The following is a 17026-nucleotide window of genomic DNA, read 5'->3' as shown; positions in this document are numbered from 1 at the left end:
ATTTATACTTATTATTGAATTTTGTCAATTTTGAATTTTCAAAAATTCACCAAAAATTGAAAAATTAATTCGAGCAGCTGAAATTAATCATAGTGTGGTTCAAATTGAAGGAGGACGTCTCGAGAGGTTCGCTCGTACGTAATTTAATTTATTGAAATCAATTTAATTAATTTATTTTGGCATTTCTGTTGTTTTTTTTTTTTTTTTTTTAATAGAATGAATTTTGTCAATTTTGAATTTTTAAAAATTCACCAAAAATTGAAAAATCAATTCGAGCAGCTGAAATTAATCATTACTCGTAGTGTGGTTCAAATTGAAGGAGGGCACCTCGAGAGGTTCTCTTGTAGGTACGTAATTTAACTACTCTGTCTGGCAATCGAGAAAGGTTGGAAATTAAAAAATGTTTATTCTAAAAACACACAGCACGTACATTATAAATACTAATTCGTAATTCACATCATTGATCACTTAATCCAAGTAAGTGAACCGATGTAATTCTAATACAATCAACTCAATTCCAAATACAGTCAAGGAACCGGAGCAATGTGTAACGGCAACTTTTTCGTTGTTGCAAACTGACTATAAAGTATACGACAAACAACCCATCATCATTCACTTAGGAATCTGTAAAACATCCTGCTGAAAAAGAAAAAAAAAATTAATATAAGATCTAGGCACATAGGTAAGTATTTAATCTACCATCAACTTGAACCATTAATACCATTTCAACTCACTTTAAACATTCAAATCAGCCATCATTTTTCTAAAATCAGCCAAAGTGTTATAATCAGGATCCGAATCAATATCTTCGAAATCTTTACTAGTATCGGATTTGGTAAAACTAGGATTATATCTGTTCAACGATAACGGACACGGTAGCAATTCTTGCATCACAGAATGATGAGTTATTAACGCCGTCAGCGTACTGAACTCTTTCGTGAACCCCTGCAAAAGAAGAAAAAAATTACAAAAATTATTTTAATATGAAAAATTTTACCACTTCACGTGTAGCCTCATAAGTATATAATATTGCACTTATGGTCAAGGCGAAAAAAAAAATCCTTACGTAAAGTATCATGGATATGGCGAATAATACAATAGAGGTTATTTCGTGATTACTGACCGCAAACTAAAGTTTTCCATTGTTCGTATTTTAACAATAGTTTAGGTACAGTATCCCATATCGTATGTACTATTTTTACTCTTTTAAGCATTTTTACCCTTCTACCTCTCTCTCTGTCTGGCTTCATACTGGCTGTCCGATACACTATTATACGATTTCACAAACGCCAGAGTTTACTTAATCCTTGCCTTTTTAAGTACTGTATACGAGTCCAAGTCCCCTCATTTTTTATACCTACTTACCCTTTTATAGAGCTTTCGAATGTGCTGTATGGCTCTTGACTTGTAAAAGCCTTATTCGTTCTGTACGCTAACCATAATAAACTCTGGCTATAGTAGGGCCAGTGTAGCTCTCAATGAGGTAATTTTCATCAACATTTTTGCGTTAATTCGAAAATCAACTTGTGAGGTTTTTTTTCCTTTTATGCATTAAAGTGTGGTTTAATTTAATTTATTCGAGACCTATAGAGTGGAATTTTCAGGAAATACCAAAAAATATTAATTCAACATGTTTGTCTGGTTGTTCGATATGACGAGTGCTCTAAAATGTAATAATTTAGCAAAATAATGGTCTTTATACCAGATATACTTTGTGACATTAGAATCCAGTGACAAGAAAATAGGTTTCTGTCTGCTTCATTTATTGATACGAAGAAGATGACGTCGTCATCCTGTCGTTTGGTATATATCTTTCGTAATTTTATTTTATTTTTTCTATAGTTAGGAAGAGAGGAGGAGGAGGGGACTAAAATATGTATTTATATTTCTCAAGCTGAACTTACTTTTATTTTATAACCTTTGCCGGTTCTAATGATTAAATAATGAGCGATTCCTCTCGGATGGTATTCTCGCGGTACTCGTAACGATAGAGCGTAACAGCCTGACTTGGTCGTGCTTTCACGTACCATAAATGCTCCAACTGGTTCGTGGCTTAATACTTCTAAGGTTATTTCTCTGCAACACATCGAAAATCATATCGGGTGATTAATCAATCGCTATACGATAATTATCGGTTTCCTTCCTTTCATCTGCTACCTACATTTCCTGGCACTGACGGTAGCTTCTTTAATTACTTAGGTATAAGAAAAAAATAACTCTGGTATGCTATAGGTTGAGGTATCTATCTTAATACCTTCCAGAGGCATACGCTATGAATATTTACCCACATAATTTGATTTTAGTGGAGTGGGCTCGTAGGTAATTGAACTGGTAGTTTGAACTTGATATAGTCATTTTTCATCCTATCCCTCCTTTCTATATTGGCAGTAAGTGTACGAATTTCGAGGAATTTTTTTTTCTTTCAGAAGAAGGTGTGAGCACTGATGAGGTCAGATTTACGAATAAAAATGAGCAAATATGATTTCATCAAATGAAACATCAATTTATTGGGAAGGGGAAATGCCAGAATATCGAATTTTGTAGATCCATAAACATTAAATTTTCAAAGACTCGATGCAATCGTATCCTTTTATAGGTTCTAAAGTTTATCCAGGTTCGCGATCGTTATAATTTCACTGGATATTCTGACAGAACATCCACTCTTTTATGAGAAATGATATTTTACCCACAGGATTTAGAGACCAATTTTTTGACCTTTCAAAGATCAACCAAATGTTCATAAAGCATCAAAAGGAATGGAGGGGAAAATCTATTTTTGCCAACTTTTCTCCATGCTTATGAAGCTGGAATCGGGCCAGGAGCCAGGAGGGGAGGGGGAGGGGTTGGGAAAAGCTCTTATTTCGAGAGTTCGAATTTTATAATCCTTAATCCACAATAGCTGAATCACTGCCATAGTCCATTTCAAGAATTTTTCATCAATAGGTAATCCACAAACTTTTCTCGGGGTTCTTATGACGTTGAAATCAGATGAGGATAGTGGGAAAGCTCTTACATTGAAAATTTGGATTTTCACTTGATTTGTTTCAAGAAGTTTTCCAATTAGATAATTTAAAGTGAATGCACCAATTACGCTCGTGGTATCGAGATTTTGAGACTAACTGAGAAAATGAGGAAGGAGGCAATGTGATTAAATGCCACATCAAAATTTTGAAAATTGGCATTTAGAAATTCTTGTGCAATTCGGCATCGCACTGGAATGAATCCTAATCTCCTAATATGAGTCAAACAAAAAAAAATATACATAAAAAGTGAAATTGAGAAAAGAAACAAAAAGTAAATTAGAAACTAAAAAAAAATCTAAAAAATCTAAAAAAAAAATGGAAACCAAAGCTAATAACCCCCTCCCCCCCCCGCTTCCTTTAAAAAGAACTGAAAATAAAAAAAATCCGAACATGAAAAGTGAAAATAAAAACTAAAAAGTCTGTGATTTCCATGTTTTTTTAAAAAAAATATGTAGGTACCTAGTTTTCAATTTTGTGTTGCAGCTTTTTTGAACTCGAATAAAGTTTGTGCCACTCTCCTATTTTTACGTAGATTTTTTGGCTTTCAGTTTTCGTGTTTTTTTTTTTGGAGGGTTTTCAATTTTTATTGTTTTTTTGTTTTTGTTTTCAACTTTCATTTTTATTTTTTGTAGGTACTCAATTTTTCTCGTTAGGGTTTTTAAGTTTTTCATCTTGATTTTTTTTTTTTTAAATTTAATTTTCTCCAAGTTTTTAATATTTAATTTTAGTTTCGACTGTTTTATTGTGATTTTTGTGTTTAGTTTTTAGTTTTCTGTTCCCAATTTTGTATTCAAATTTTGAGTTTTCATTTTTGTACTTAAATTTTTTGGTTTCTAGTTTTTGTTTTAAAGTTTTTTTTAAAAATTTTGTTTTTTGTTTTGTTTTTAAATTTTACTTTTTGACCCTTATGGGGGGGATCAATTTTAAAAATGATTTATAGGTACCTACTTAAATCTTTGAAAACAGCGAAAAAACAGGATTTGCGATACGGTCATTTTTTGGCCCCAGCTAATTATTGACTCGACTACTCTAAAAATGTTGTAATAAGTGTCCGAAATACGAATCCGTGGTTAGTTAACCCAAAATCACAATTTTTCGGGCTTCAGGGATTGCCAAAGTTGCGAATAAAAAAATAAATTACATTTGAGAAACACACTAGCAAGTGCTCGATATAACTTTTCATAATTATGATTTTTCCTGTAACTTTCAAAATTGAGCTGTTTTGGGTCAAACCGTGAGATTTTTTTAAACGTCTTTCGAAGAGTTGAATCTCAGAATTTAACCCAAAATCCCAGTTGACCAAATGCTAGCAAATTTTGTGCTAGCGTAAATGGTGCCGGAATTTGAGACACTTTTTTAAAAAAATGCTAGCAAATCAGTTGCGATTAGGTCGCATTAGAGTAGCAGAATTGCGCACAAATAGCTAGCACGTAGCTGGCACAAAGCTAGCAAAAAGCTAGCATTTTGTTGGCACTTTGCTCTGCATTCTGCTACGTACATACGACTAAATCGCGACTGATTTGCTAGCAATTTTTGCAAAAAGTGTCTCATATTCCGGCACCATTTACGCTAGCGCAAATTATGCTAGCAAGAAGCTAGCATTTTGCTAGCGTAGAAAAACTTTGATCAGTAAAGTAATTACTGTTAATTAATTTTTAAAAATTCTGGGTGTTTACCTTTAACAGGTGGTAGTTTTCCAGGAAATTACAAAAATTAGGCGACTGTCCCAGCTCAGAGGTAGCATAACGCTAGCATCTTGGGATAGTATAAGAAGAGTGATGTCACTCTTCTTACTTTACAACAAGATACCACCTTGAGCTTATATTCAACTTGATGACACACTTTATCTAAGAGTAGCAAACTATACCATGAGAGAGATCGACGCTAGCAATTCGCTAGCATTATGCTAGCGCTTAGGTTGAAAAATCTCTTTATTAAATAAAAAATGAAGTTTTTTTTTTTTTAAATAGAAAAATTGTCAAAATTTAAAATTTGAAAATGAAGTATCAAACAAACCATGAAAATGAAAAATTTCAAAAACATTTGAACAACATTTTAGTCCACGGCCGATCCTCCGGGACAACTTTTTCCTTAAAGGGGACATCCTAAGGAACATTTTAAAGCAAACTTGCTGAAAAAAAATTGGCCTTACTTACAAAATGGCGGCAATTTTGATTGAAAGGTCAGCCGAAATCACAGATTTCGCGTTTCAACATAGGACGTGTACGAAATTTTTCAAACCTTACAAACGTAGATCGAAAGATCATGCAAAAATTCATCACCTGTCAAAATTTCAAGTGGTAGAGTACCTTTTTCGATTTTTGGTGAATTTTCAAAAATCAAATTTTGGCCAAAATGTGAGAAAAAAATCAAAATTTTACCAAATTGACCAAGAAACCTGACATTTGGGATACACCCTATTTTCGACATGCCAAATCGATGGGAAACGGTTTCAACTTGTTTTGAGCAGTTCTGGAGCCTCCAGCAGATTTTTGAAACTCAAATTGAAGTTGTAAAGCTCAAATTTATTCTGAAAACTAATTTCAATACGCTACGAAGTACTGCAGGTGAATTTCAAGTCGTTTTGGAGCCTCCAGCGACTCTTTGAAAATTCCCGAAGCCTCCAGCAGATTTTTTGAAACTTTAAATTTTCACAAAATTTCATCAAACTGAGATGGAGAGTCGAAATTCATTCTGCAAACTAATTTTAATACGCTACAAAGTCGACTGCTTGTGGATTTCAAGTCGTTTTGGAGCCTCCAGCGAATTTTCGAAGGTTGTATGGCGTTTTTTGGAAAATTGGAATTTCCTAAAAGTAGCTGGAAGCTTCAAAACCATTTGAAACCTGCGAAGTAAATTTCAGCTTGCCAACTCCAATTTATTAATTAATGTTGTGGGAATTTCAAGTTTCAAAAGCCTACTGGAGGCTCTAAAATGACTTGAACCCACCTGAAGTCGTCTTCAGAGGGTGTTAAAATTGGAGTGTAGAGTAAACTACAGCTTTCCATGTCCATTTGATGAAATTTTGTTGTCCCCTTTAAGAAAAAAGTTGCCCCAGAAGATCGGTGGGGGGGGGGGGTGCAATTACCCACTGCTATTGTCATATGCAGGAATATTTTTAATGATTTTTGTATGCGCGCTGAGGGATGGAAAAGATACTTGCTCGCATTTTGCTACAATAAATAACGCAGAAAAAGGTTTATTGGTGAGAAATGCGTAAGATCTGGTAGCACGTTCCTATCATTTGACTACAAAGAAAACGCCAAGTCACCAGATGCAGAAACTAGAGATATGCTTACATTTTTCTAGAGCCAGATGGCTAAGTAAATGCTAGCTCAGAGATGCAAGAATATTACCTGAAGTTTCCTATCATAAAACTGTGAGCAGGTACATATTAGTCAGTGATACGCTGGCATTAAGCAAGCAGGTATAGAGTGAGGCAAAAGCTAGCTGAGATATGCGAGAATATTGCTTGAACTTTCTTGGCATAGAATTGCAAGCAAGTATCCATCAGTGATACGCTAGCATCAGGCGAGCATGTATGAAGTGAAGTAAAAGCTAGCTGAGATATGCGAGAATATTGCTTGAACTGTCCTAGCATAGAATTGCGAGCAAGTATCCGCCAGTAATACGCTAGCATAAGGCGAGCAAGTTAAAGTGAAGTAAAAGCTAGCTGATAGTCGCTGGAAAACAGCTCGAAAATTGCTAGAATTGAATTTGCTAGCGAAAAACTGCAAGAAAATCGCTTACTTTTAGCGAGATAATTATTGCTGGCCACAAAAAGCGAGTAAATTGCTAGCAACTTATCAAAACGCGAATAAAACGCTAGCTTTTTGCTAGCATGTGGTCAACTGGGATAGCTCAATTTCGAAAGTTACTGGAAAAATCATAATTATGAAAAATTATCGAGCACTTGCTAGTGTATTTCAAATGTAAATTCTTCAATTTATTTGAAAAAATGTGCATAGACGCCTTTTTAGGGGTGCCTAAAATAGGGGGGAGGGGCTCTAAAAAAAGGGTTCAAAATTACGAATATACAGAGAGCTTAATGCAACTTTTTCATCTAAATAATGGAATATATACCTACCTCAAAACGTTACGTTTGGCGCAAATTCCAGGTTTCTAGTTTTCCAGGGGTTTCCAAAATATGAAAATTACGAAAAATAGGAATTTTGAGTACCAGCGAAAATTTTTATTGATCTCAAAATTTGGTAGGATGGAAATCTTTCAGATACTAATGAACCATAAAAAGCTTTTTAGGGGGGCTCGAAGGGGTAGGTTCAAAATTGTGTTTCCAAAATTTTCCAAAAATCAAAACCCCTCCAATTCCTACCCCCGGAGGTCGAAAATAAAAAAATCTCCATTGGGTTCAAACAGATATTTCACGCTAAAAAAGGTTTTTGAAATTTATATTCAGTGGTTCCTAAAATTCTTCTTTCATTCACAACTTTGGGAACCCCTGGAGCCCATAAATTTGATGATTTTGGATTAACTAGCCACGGATTCGTATTTGGGATATTTGTTACAATATTTTAAGAGTGGTTCAGTTGAGCTGGGGCCCAAAAATGACCTTATCACAACTCCTCCTTCACTTGATTCGTCAATTTTTCAATAAAGAAATTGAAATGGATAATCTGGAGATAGATGTGGACATTTTTAGAACCAATAGTACGTTGTGAGAGGAGCGGGTTGAAATGTCTCAAAATTTGAGAAATTAGTTCCTAATTCATTCATTTGCACATATTTTGTCGTCAAGCTAACTTTTTCAGCTTTAAAAAGATTATGCAGAGGCTCGATTTAAAAAAAAATAGGGATAGAATTTTAATCTTATTCTTTAGCCTACCCCAATTATTCATCTACGCCCTGATCCCTGAATCAGTGTATCTACATCTACATATATTATTTATTTCGATTTTCCAAATCAATGGTTCCTGAATTAAGAAATTTTTATAGTTCTGTACAAAATTTCAACTTTCCATTCAGTTATGGACCCAAAAATAATCAACATGGTAAAAATAGAGTAAATTGATGCCTATTGAAAGTGTTGGGGCTTTTTACTTTCCTCCTCCTTAAACATAACTAATCAAGAATTCACAGCAATTTTTTATCAATCTAGGAAATTTTCTGACTTTCAGCGGAGGGAAGGGGGGATTGACTCTCCAAATGAGCCTTCTTGTGTGAATGTACGATACAAATATGTTTTGAATTTAATTTTTTTTTTAATTTCATCAGCATAATTTTTAAAATTTTAATAGATGAGGGAAGGGAAAAATTAGGGGTAATTAAGCTTTATTTTTTATGAAAAATTTTCCAAGATTTTTTTTACTCCCAATCTCAAAAATTGTCTATTTTTATGGGAAAAATGCTTCAGCTGAAAAAAAGCAGAAAAATCTCGAGTAAATTTAATTTTAAATATCAATTTTGTGCATCGAAATTTCCATCTAGTAACCGCTCTTCCATCTTTTACCGAAAACTCATATCCTCAATTCTTCAAGCAATACTGAAACTGCTTTACAAAGTCCCCCCCCCCCCGGTTAAAAAAAACAAAAAAATATGCTGCAAAATTTTTATTGAAAATTCTCAATAATTGACTGGCTAGAAGTTCTCCTTAATAATCTTCCTTTAAAAAAAAAACACACCCTCGATCTTCCAATTGAATAAAATGAAAAAATAAATTAAAACTAAAGTACTCGTAGATGAGATTTTCTCAAAAATTTTCAATTTCCAAGACAGAATTTCTGAAAATAACCTATTTCTTAGGAAAAAATCCTTTCTCAATCCTTCACTTTGATGTTTTGCCTCTTTTCAAACCCCGAAGAAAAAATGGAGGAAAAAGGAAAATGAAAAAAAATTTCCAAAATTTTCAATTTTTGTGTTCGAATTTGCTCTAAATAATCATCTTTTCAAGAAAAAAGCTTCTCTGATCCTCCAATGCACATTTATAGGATGGTCATTTTGAGAAGAGAAACAAGTGCAGTGAAATAAAATCACTCAAGGGACAAGAAACATTTTTTGAGTTTCATTTCTTTGAGTTTTTCAACTCGGAGATCTCCGTACATGAAGGTCAACATTATTTAAGGGATCAGAGAAGTTTCTTTTCTCTTTCAAATAAAGAGATCACTTGAAGTACATACTTCTGAAACAGAATTTGAAAATCTTTGAAAAATTTCTCTCATTTCCTTTTAAAATTTTTTTTTCAACTCTGTGGGTCTCTGAACAGGTGGATCCCCATTGCCTGGAAAACTGTGTTTCTTTGTTTTTTTGTTGTAAAAATGGATTATTTGAAAGAATTTTGATGCAGAATTCGGTGATTTTTTTTTTTAGAAAATTGTCACCAACTTCTCCTTCAGCCAATTTTTCTGATTTTTTTTCAACTAGGGAGACAATCTGCAATCTGCATAGGTACGGGGAACCAACATTGCTGGAGAGATTGAGGGGAAATTTTTCCATAAAAAGAGGGTATTCGGAAGATGAGTAGTTTCAATCAAAAATATCTCGATGAATTTTTTTCATTTTTTATTTTTTAAACATTGGGTGCTGGAATAATTTCTTCATAAATATAAAAAAGCCAAACTTCAAAATATAAAGACCACCTTATACGAATGCTCCATTCATGCAATCGCCAGGAGACCCAACAGGTAGCCAGTTCGCAGCTGGAATTTTCACAAAAATTTATATAAAACCAAACCTCTTACATCAAGTATTTTAAAACATTTTCTTAGCTATCTTAATTACCTATAATAAATTGCACCATCGTTAAACCACCAAGTTAGACTTTTACAAAACCCAAAATGCAAATTTCAATCCTCATTTTCTTTTAGAAACCGCGACGACGTCGCCACAAAGACGCCATCGTCTAATCTTATCCACGACCAAAAAAATCCGGTTCAATCGCAAATGTCAAAAAAGAAGAAAAAACACGCCAAAAAATTCGCATTCCATACGTTCTTGTCAAATGTACCTAATACCTGTCTACAAGTGTGTAAAGTAAAATATTCATAAAAGAAGAATATAACATCGCTGAGGAGTGTGCCCAAGGTCCACTACCACGCGTTTAGAGTTAAATATGCCATAAAATATACATTTTTACAGCGGTCGTTCCCGTTTATTTAGCGATGATAAGCTCTTATACTTATACGAGTAGAGGTACACCGATCCACAATTTCAAGACGAGAAGAACGGAGCAGTAGAGAGGAAGTTATAATAATTTATCGATTTATAGAGCGTTAGGCATTAAATGTACACATAGCTCAGTGCATTGCGGTAGAACTGGATTGAATCGAATTGGATATACTTTAATAATCGTACCGCCTCCTGCACCTTTCAACCCTATGATTTCTTATTATAGGAAACTGGTTAATGAGAGAGAGTGCTTTATAAAGGTGTTTGGCTTATAGTATTTATTGTTTAATCGACAACAACTCGTTGTACGAGAATTTAATCTAATCTGTTGTCAATTTGACAATATGCCAAATGTTTTCTCTCACACATAATCAACTTGACTTGATGCATACGTTTAATGAGGATTGGGGGAGATATACCTGAACTTGAGTTACCTATAAGAATAAATTCATCGCCAATTAGGCAAAAGAAGAATAAAGAAAAACGAAAGGAAGTGCTTATGCTTACCTGGGAATTCCGGCTTGAAACCAAGGAGCAAGTTTAAGCTCGTTTTCTTCCTTATGTTTAATCAAGCTATCTGCTCTTTCGGGTGGTAGAGGAGGAGGAGGTGGTGGTAACGAAGTTTTAGTCTGCAAGCTAGAATGCCTATGCCTTTTGTACGTTTTGCAATCGTCGTTATCTGAACTACTGCAACTGTTCTCCGAAGGTAAGGTTTTCTTATCTTTATGACTAAATGGTACATCGCACCTGGTTATATTTCTGCAAAATGAAAAATAAGTATTTGATTAGAATAATTGATTTACCAGGTGAGGTACTGCAAAAATGGTGTAGCCGGATTTCCAAAGATTTTTTCTTGAAATTGCAAAAATTGTGCAACACTTCGAGAGTATTATGAACTGTTTCTTAAATTAAGTATTTGACAGTTCTAAAAACTATCATGTTGAAACCACAGATCTAAAATGAGAAAAGATTGAAGGAGGGGAAGAAAAAGAAAGAGAAGATGCTAAACACAGAATACTTCATAAAATATATTTTGAGAGTCGAATCAACCCCTTCTATCTGATCATACTGCAACCCAATCAACATGAAAGATGAAAAAAATATCAATTTTGAAATTTAAAGGATGAAAATAAACTACCTATTTTAAACAACCTTATCACGACTTCTTGATGATTTTTTTTTCAAAAAAGCAAAAAAATCTGAAAGAGGAGATCAGAAATTGAAAAAAATTAGTTGGTTTTTCAGAAAGACGGGGTTCAAAACCGAATTTTCAAGTGGAATGTTGGATTTCTATTCGAAAAATTGGAAATTTTCTCCAATTCTGGCTAAAAAACTGAACTTTTTCAAATTTCTGACAAAAGTCACGATTTCTTTAAAATCCTGAAAAAAATCAGAGCTTTAAATTTCCGACAAAAACACTCAGAACTTTTTAAAATTTCTGGCAAAAAATCAAGACTTTTCAGAATCTCTCGCTTAAAAAACAACATTTTCTCAAATTTCTGGCAAAAATTTGGATTAAAAAAATTCTGGGCTAGAATCAGGACTTTTGTCAATTTCTGGCAACAAAATCAGGACTTCTTAAAGGGTTAAAAAAACGAAACTTTTTCTCATTTTAGGCGAAAATCGGAACTTTTTTTGAACTCATGGTTGAAAAATCGTGTTTTTTTCTCTGATAAAAATCATGAATCTTTGAAAATATTGAAAAACGATCAGGACTTTTTCAACAGGTTTTTACTGACGAGTCACAAATTTAAATTTTGGAGTCACTTCAAAAAAAAATAATATATTTATATGAAAAAATTGAAAAAAGAGTTGAAAAATATTCTGAGAAAATATTCAAAACATTAGAAAAATAGAACATTTTCATGAAAACTGAACGTAATCTTTCCAAAAATGTTCTCTCACATTGAAACAAATTATCCGCTTGGAAAATTTGAAAAACTAAAATTACAATTTTTAAGGACACATTCCTCTGCTTTTAGCTTCTAAAAAATGTATAAAACTACACCATTCAACTTTAGACTTTTCAAATTTGCAAAGCTTAACGGCTAGCTTTCAGCTTTCAAAAATCCTTGGGGTTTGGCTTTCAGCTTTCAGATTTCGATTTTTAGCTTTTCAAATTTTTTTTTAAATCAGAAGAATTGAAGAAAATTTACAACAACAACAAAAAAATCTAAAAAATTGAAAGAAGTTAAAAATTAAAAATTGAAAAATAACTGAAACCGAAACTGAAACTGAGAACCAGATAAATATGCAAAAAAGCTCAAAGAAAGGTGTACAGCTTTTGGCTGGTTTTTAGCTTTTCAATCACACACCTTTGGCTAACTTTTATTAGCTTTCAAAAACTTCTAAAAGTCGTTGTCTTTCGGTTGTAGCTTTCCTTCTCTGGTCTCCTCCTTCTGAATCAGGAAAATTTTAGCCATATGATACTGACTTGAGTATTTTTATTTTTGGAAAAAATCAGAACTAGGGTGAAAAATTTGTCCAAGTGAAATTTGCAATCGTATCAGTCAAACAGCCAAACATCACTTTTAGTGAAATTTTTTTCGAATTTTTTTGAAAATATTAAAATTTTTACAATTTACTGCTCAAGTATGAGAACGACCCACAAAGCGTTTAACAAGCCCTTTCCATTTTTGAGAAAACCTCTTCCCAGAAAAAATGATGCCCCGATGAAAGATTCTTCAACATTTTTTGAAAATCAAAATAAAAAAAAAAACAAAGATTTTATCACTCAATTTTTTATTTTTTTTCTTGGATTTAGGGTAAGCATGTTGGCTTCCATTTTTCACCAATTACAGGTCACTAACGTAAAATCAAATTTATCAATTTATTTTTTGAATCCAGCTCCTCACGAACGTCCTTTTAATTGCTAATTTTCACTGGAGGGGATGAGGAGTTTGAGCAGAGGAATCATTCAAGGGTCGAAATAAGAAAATTACTCGATATTCGAGCTCAGTGTTCTCAAATTACACAGAAAATCGACATTTCACGTCACATCCTCACATTTTTTAAAATTATTTCTCATGACTTAAAAGCTAAAATGAAAGCATAGGTATTTGACCTCACAAAGGCACCTCTCGAGTCACCGACTCTCAATTTGAACAGGGCCAATTAGGTACTCAAAAAAATATAGTCTGAAACACCCATAACCAAAATTTAAGCTGGAAACATTGATTTTTGGTAAATTTTTGAAAATTTAAAATTGATTATTTTTGGCCATTCGTGCATTTTATGAAAAATGACATGCCTGCCTATTTATCCCCTACAAATATCAGGTAACCCCTTCCTCAGCACGAATCGAATTTTACTATTTTATATCATTCTACAGTTCTACACCCTCGATTATTGTGATTTACCTTCAGAATTTTAAAATTTCTCCAGAGTAACTACCTATATGAAAATCAATTTGGGCAACTAAAAATCGAGTTATGGCTAATTCTCAAACTGTTTAATATAAAAGCGTTTTTTTTTTGTTTTTTTGTTTTTTTTACCAGAATCAATCGGGAAAAAATTCAAAATTTTCTGTTGACAAGGAAATTTCTGAAATTTCCACAAATAGCTGTATTCTAGTCGAAAATGTACACCGAGTCCGAATTTTACCATTTTGAACCGTTCTGGGGCATCCTGTCCAAATATAACCCAAAAATGATCAATTTTGACTTTCCAAAGATTTGCCAAAAATGGAAAAATCAATTTGAGCAGCTGAAATTTTGAGTATGGGGGTTTTACACCATGAAGGCGAACTTCTCGAAGGATTCTCTTGTTAGTACTCTCGAAAAATAAACAAACAATAAGAATCCAGCATCCTGCTTTCAAATCATTCAAAAGCTCTTCAGAATTGAAATTTTAAACGAATTTTGATCAACATTATTAAGATTTTTGCACTCCTTACAGGTTATTGAGATTTAATTTTGGTACGTTTGCTGAAAAAGGGGTTAAAAAGAGTCTTATTTGTTGTAATTTTTCTCAAATGTTCAACATTTGAACTGATACGAAAAGTTGAGCATTGAATTTCAAAGTTCAACATTGAGCTTTTAAAATTTTTACTGCTGATTTCAAATGCTCTATATTTTTTCAAAGCTCTGGAAACAGATTTGCTCTAAATTGGAACAGTTTTGAGCTAGGGTCGAGCTTGGAGAATTTGGCAGTTTCGAAAAATTTCCAAATTGGTATAAGTCCCCTCTTCTACCACTGCCACAACCCCTAACAGTTGGAAACACTGAAATAATGATTTTAGGTACCCATATGTAGGTATATTTTACTAGATAAGGTCGAAGGTAAGTTATAAAAAAAATCGAGCAAAATCGAAAAGCCCATGCTTTATTGTTTTTGATTGCAGTAATTGATTTGGGAACATCTGAGGTCTAGAACAAAAAGGGACACTTTTTTCTTACCACCTCCCCCCCTTCTCCTCAAAAAATAAAAATTTCAAAAGTCGAAATGGTACTTTCAAAATCACGAGAGTGCATTTCAATAAAGTGAATTTCATGTTTCAAAATTAAATATTTATTGATCCTCTCTTCTCTTATGGTGGTCTTTGAAAATATCTCATTCGATAGTCCCTTTAGAAAACTTTTTTTTAAAGATACCTACTGGAAAACATATCGAAAAATTTCAATGAAAGTTGATTCAGATTTTAGCTGATAGAGGTCTTCATGTCTAAAAAGTTTTCAAAGTTCGTAATTAAAGTGAAATTTGAGTTGGAAACACTGAAATAAAAAAAAAAAATGGCCAAACATGAGATTTTTTGACGAGGCCATTTTTTCTGTTTTCAAAAGTTAGTCATTTGCTGATTCGTTTGATCAAAGCTCTCAGAAAACTTTATGTCGATTAAGCCATTCGAGTGGATTTTTGAAACAGAACAAAGAAAACTACCAACAAGTTCTTTGGCATTCGGCTAACAAAACAAAATTACACTTTTCAGCGTAAATGAACATTATTTTTTCAAAATTGACCACCCCTTGAAGAAAAAAAATATTTACCTTAAAGCGTAAACTTCCGTTTTACTACTTTTACGTTTGGCATTCGGCGACAAAGTACAAGTTTCTTTTTGAAAACTTATGCATCCTTCCGGAGTTGGTCTGGTCGAAGGAAATCCTTCTTCGTGTAGAATTTCCTTTATGTTAACCGGAACTCTTTTAATTAATGGCGGTTTCTCCAGCAGCCTTTTGTAGATATTTAGCTCGGTGGGCGAATTACTCTCATCGCTGGTCGGTGTACTTTGATTCGATCCGGGCGACGAGCTGTTTTCAAAAACTCGTAATCCCGGGATCGAGTTCGGTTTCGACTGCGGCCCGACTGAGCCTCCTTCACTAGTACGATAAGATGACGCCGCAGTTTCTATAGGTTTATTCGGAGTCGTCATTAATTTGCTCTGTATAAAGAACGAGAAAAACAAACAATAATAAAAGAGTCATTAGTAAATACCGAAAGGTTGAAATTTCTATCTACTATATCTAGCCTATGCCGATGCGATAATATGCTGTGAGAAAAGCCATTCGGCTCGGTTGACCTCTGTTTCCCATTACGTAAAATTTACATTATTTTATAACCTCTCCAGCACCAAAATTCCGATTATTGCGGGCGACTAGGCTTTTCGTGTCGAGCCAAAAAAATAAAAAAAATAAACCACATTCTCTCAGCACACTTAAGCAGTTCCCTCAGGATAACATCACGCGTCCAAGCTCCGCACTCCACGCCCTATCTATCGAGCTCTAATCTCTCCAGATCAGTATGGAATTTACATTTAAATCGAGCCTAATAACGTACCACATGCTTGTGCATTCGTACCAAGTTTTCATTCAACGGGTTTACGTACGTATATGGTGCATTCTGCATACTTATGCTATTCAGACCAGACCAAACGAATGATTGATAGACGAGGATAACTTGTATAAATACGAATATCTACGACGATTTACTCAAATTGCCTGTTACTATCGACTCTTTGGCTTTAGGGAGTCTCGACTGGTACCAATCACACTATTCAATTAGTGAATTAGTAACTGAGCTTAATTGACAGGTTGCTCGTTTACTCGATGCCCAGTTTTCACCCTTCTTCTTGACTTGTGTGTGTGTTTTTTATGCGACCAAGCCGAGGGACATGAGCTTCGTGAAAAAATTACTAGGTGCGTTGTGTTTCGTAGTCTGCAATTGCCACTACCGCCGAAGAAACGTGAAAAATAAACGATTACCTACACGTCTGAATAGGTAGGTATATTTACCCAACTGATCGAAAATTGTTTGAACAAGAGAAAGCCAAATCGAAACAGCTGCCAAAACGACAATATCAGCCAAAATTCAGGTGCTTACGAGCATTTTTTGATTTTTTATGTTGAAAATCTTTTGATCAAAAATGAGGGAAAAAATCAAAATTTCAACGAATTAACCCACCAGCCTGAAATTTACTAATTTGCTGACCCATTTTATAAAAATTTATGAATATTTTGTTGGGAAAGTTTTGCAAAATGAATTTTTCATGAACTTTCTCCTCTATTTTCCAGACAAATTGTGACATTTTCGAATTCATTATTAATGAACCACCAATATGTGAATCAAACCAGATGAGAGGTAAAGATTATACGGCCCTGGGCTACAGGGACCAAGTGAAGGCATTTTGTTAAGCGAATTTTCGTGCAGCATAAAGTTTTCACACAAAAGACCAGACTTAGGCTCGGTACAGAGCACCATCTGGCAAAAGCTATCAAACGTTGTAAAATTCTTTCGCTTAACGGTTAGAAAGTTTTTCTATCAATTAATTGTGCGGTACACCTCTTCGTGGTCAGGGCTAGAAACGATTAAAAGGCTTCCTGAAGACCCTGTTCCCGTTAAACGGCATAGGAGAGGGTATAAGTACTCCTTTTTCGGCTAAGCTACCC

At 33.9% G+C, this 17026-nt stretch overlaps 1 protein-coding gene across 4 annotated transcripts in view; it reads right to left on the bottom strand.

Moving 5' to 3' along the window:
* Nucleotides 1–386: 386 nt before the first annotated feature.
* Nucleotides 387–17026, bottom strand: part of LOC135834674 (EGFR adapter protein-like) — a 249375-nt gene continuing 232735 nt past the window's right edge. For 3 of the 4 annotated variants that reach the window (XM_065348617.1, XM_065348620.1, XM_065348619.1), the window contains 5 exons: nucleotides 15131–15522; nucleotides 10653–10904; nucleotides 1905–2076; nucleotides 735–945; nucleotides 387–639 (listed from right to left, as the gene is read on the bottom strand). In XM_065348617.1, coding sequence (XP_065204689.1) covers nucleotides 736–945; nucleotides 1905–2076; nucleotides 10653–10904; nucleotides 15131–15522 — 1026 coding nt within the window. In that variant the 3' untranslated portion in view covers nucleotides 387–639; nucleotide 735. The remainder of the gene's footprint in view (nucleotides 640–734; nucleotides 946–1904; nucleotides 2077–10652; nucleotides 10905–15130; nucleotides 15523–17026) is intronic. The other variant, XM_065348618.1, reaches the window with a different exon arrangement.

Source organism: Planococcus citri, chromosome 2, assembly GCF_950023065.1.
Source record: "Planococcus citri chromosome 2, ihPlaCitr1.1, whole genome shotgun sequence".
In the NCBI taxonomy this organism is placed as follows: Eukaryota; Metazoa; Arthropoda; class Insecta; order Hemiptera; family Pseudococcidae; genus Planococcus; species Planococcus citri.
This window is presented reverse-complemented; position numbering and strand designations above follow the sequence as displayed.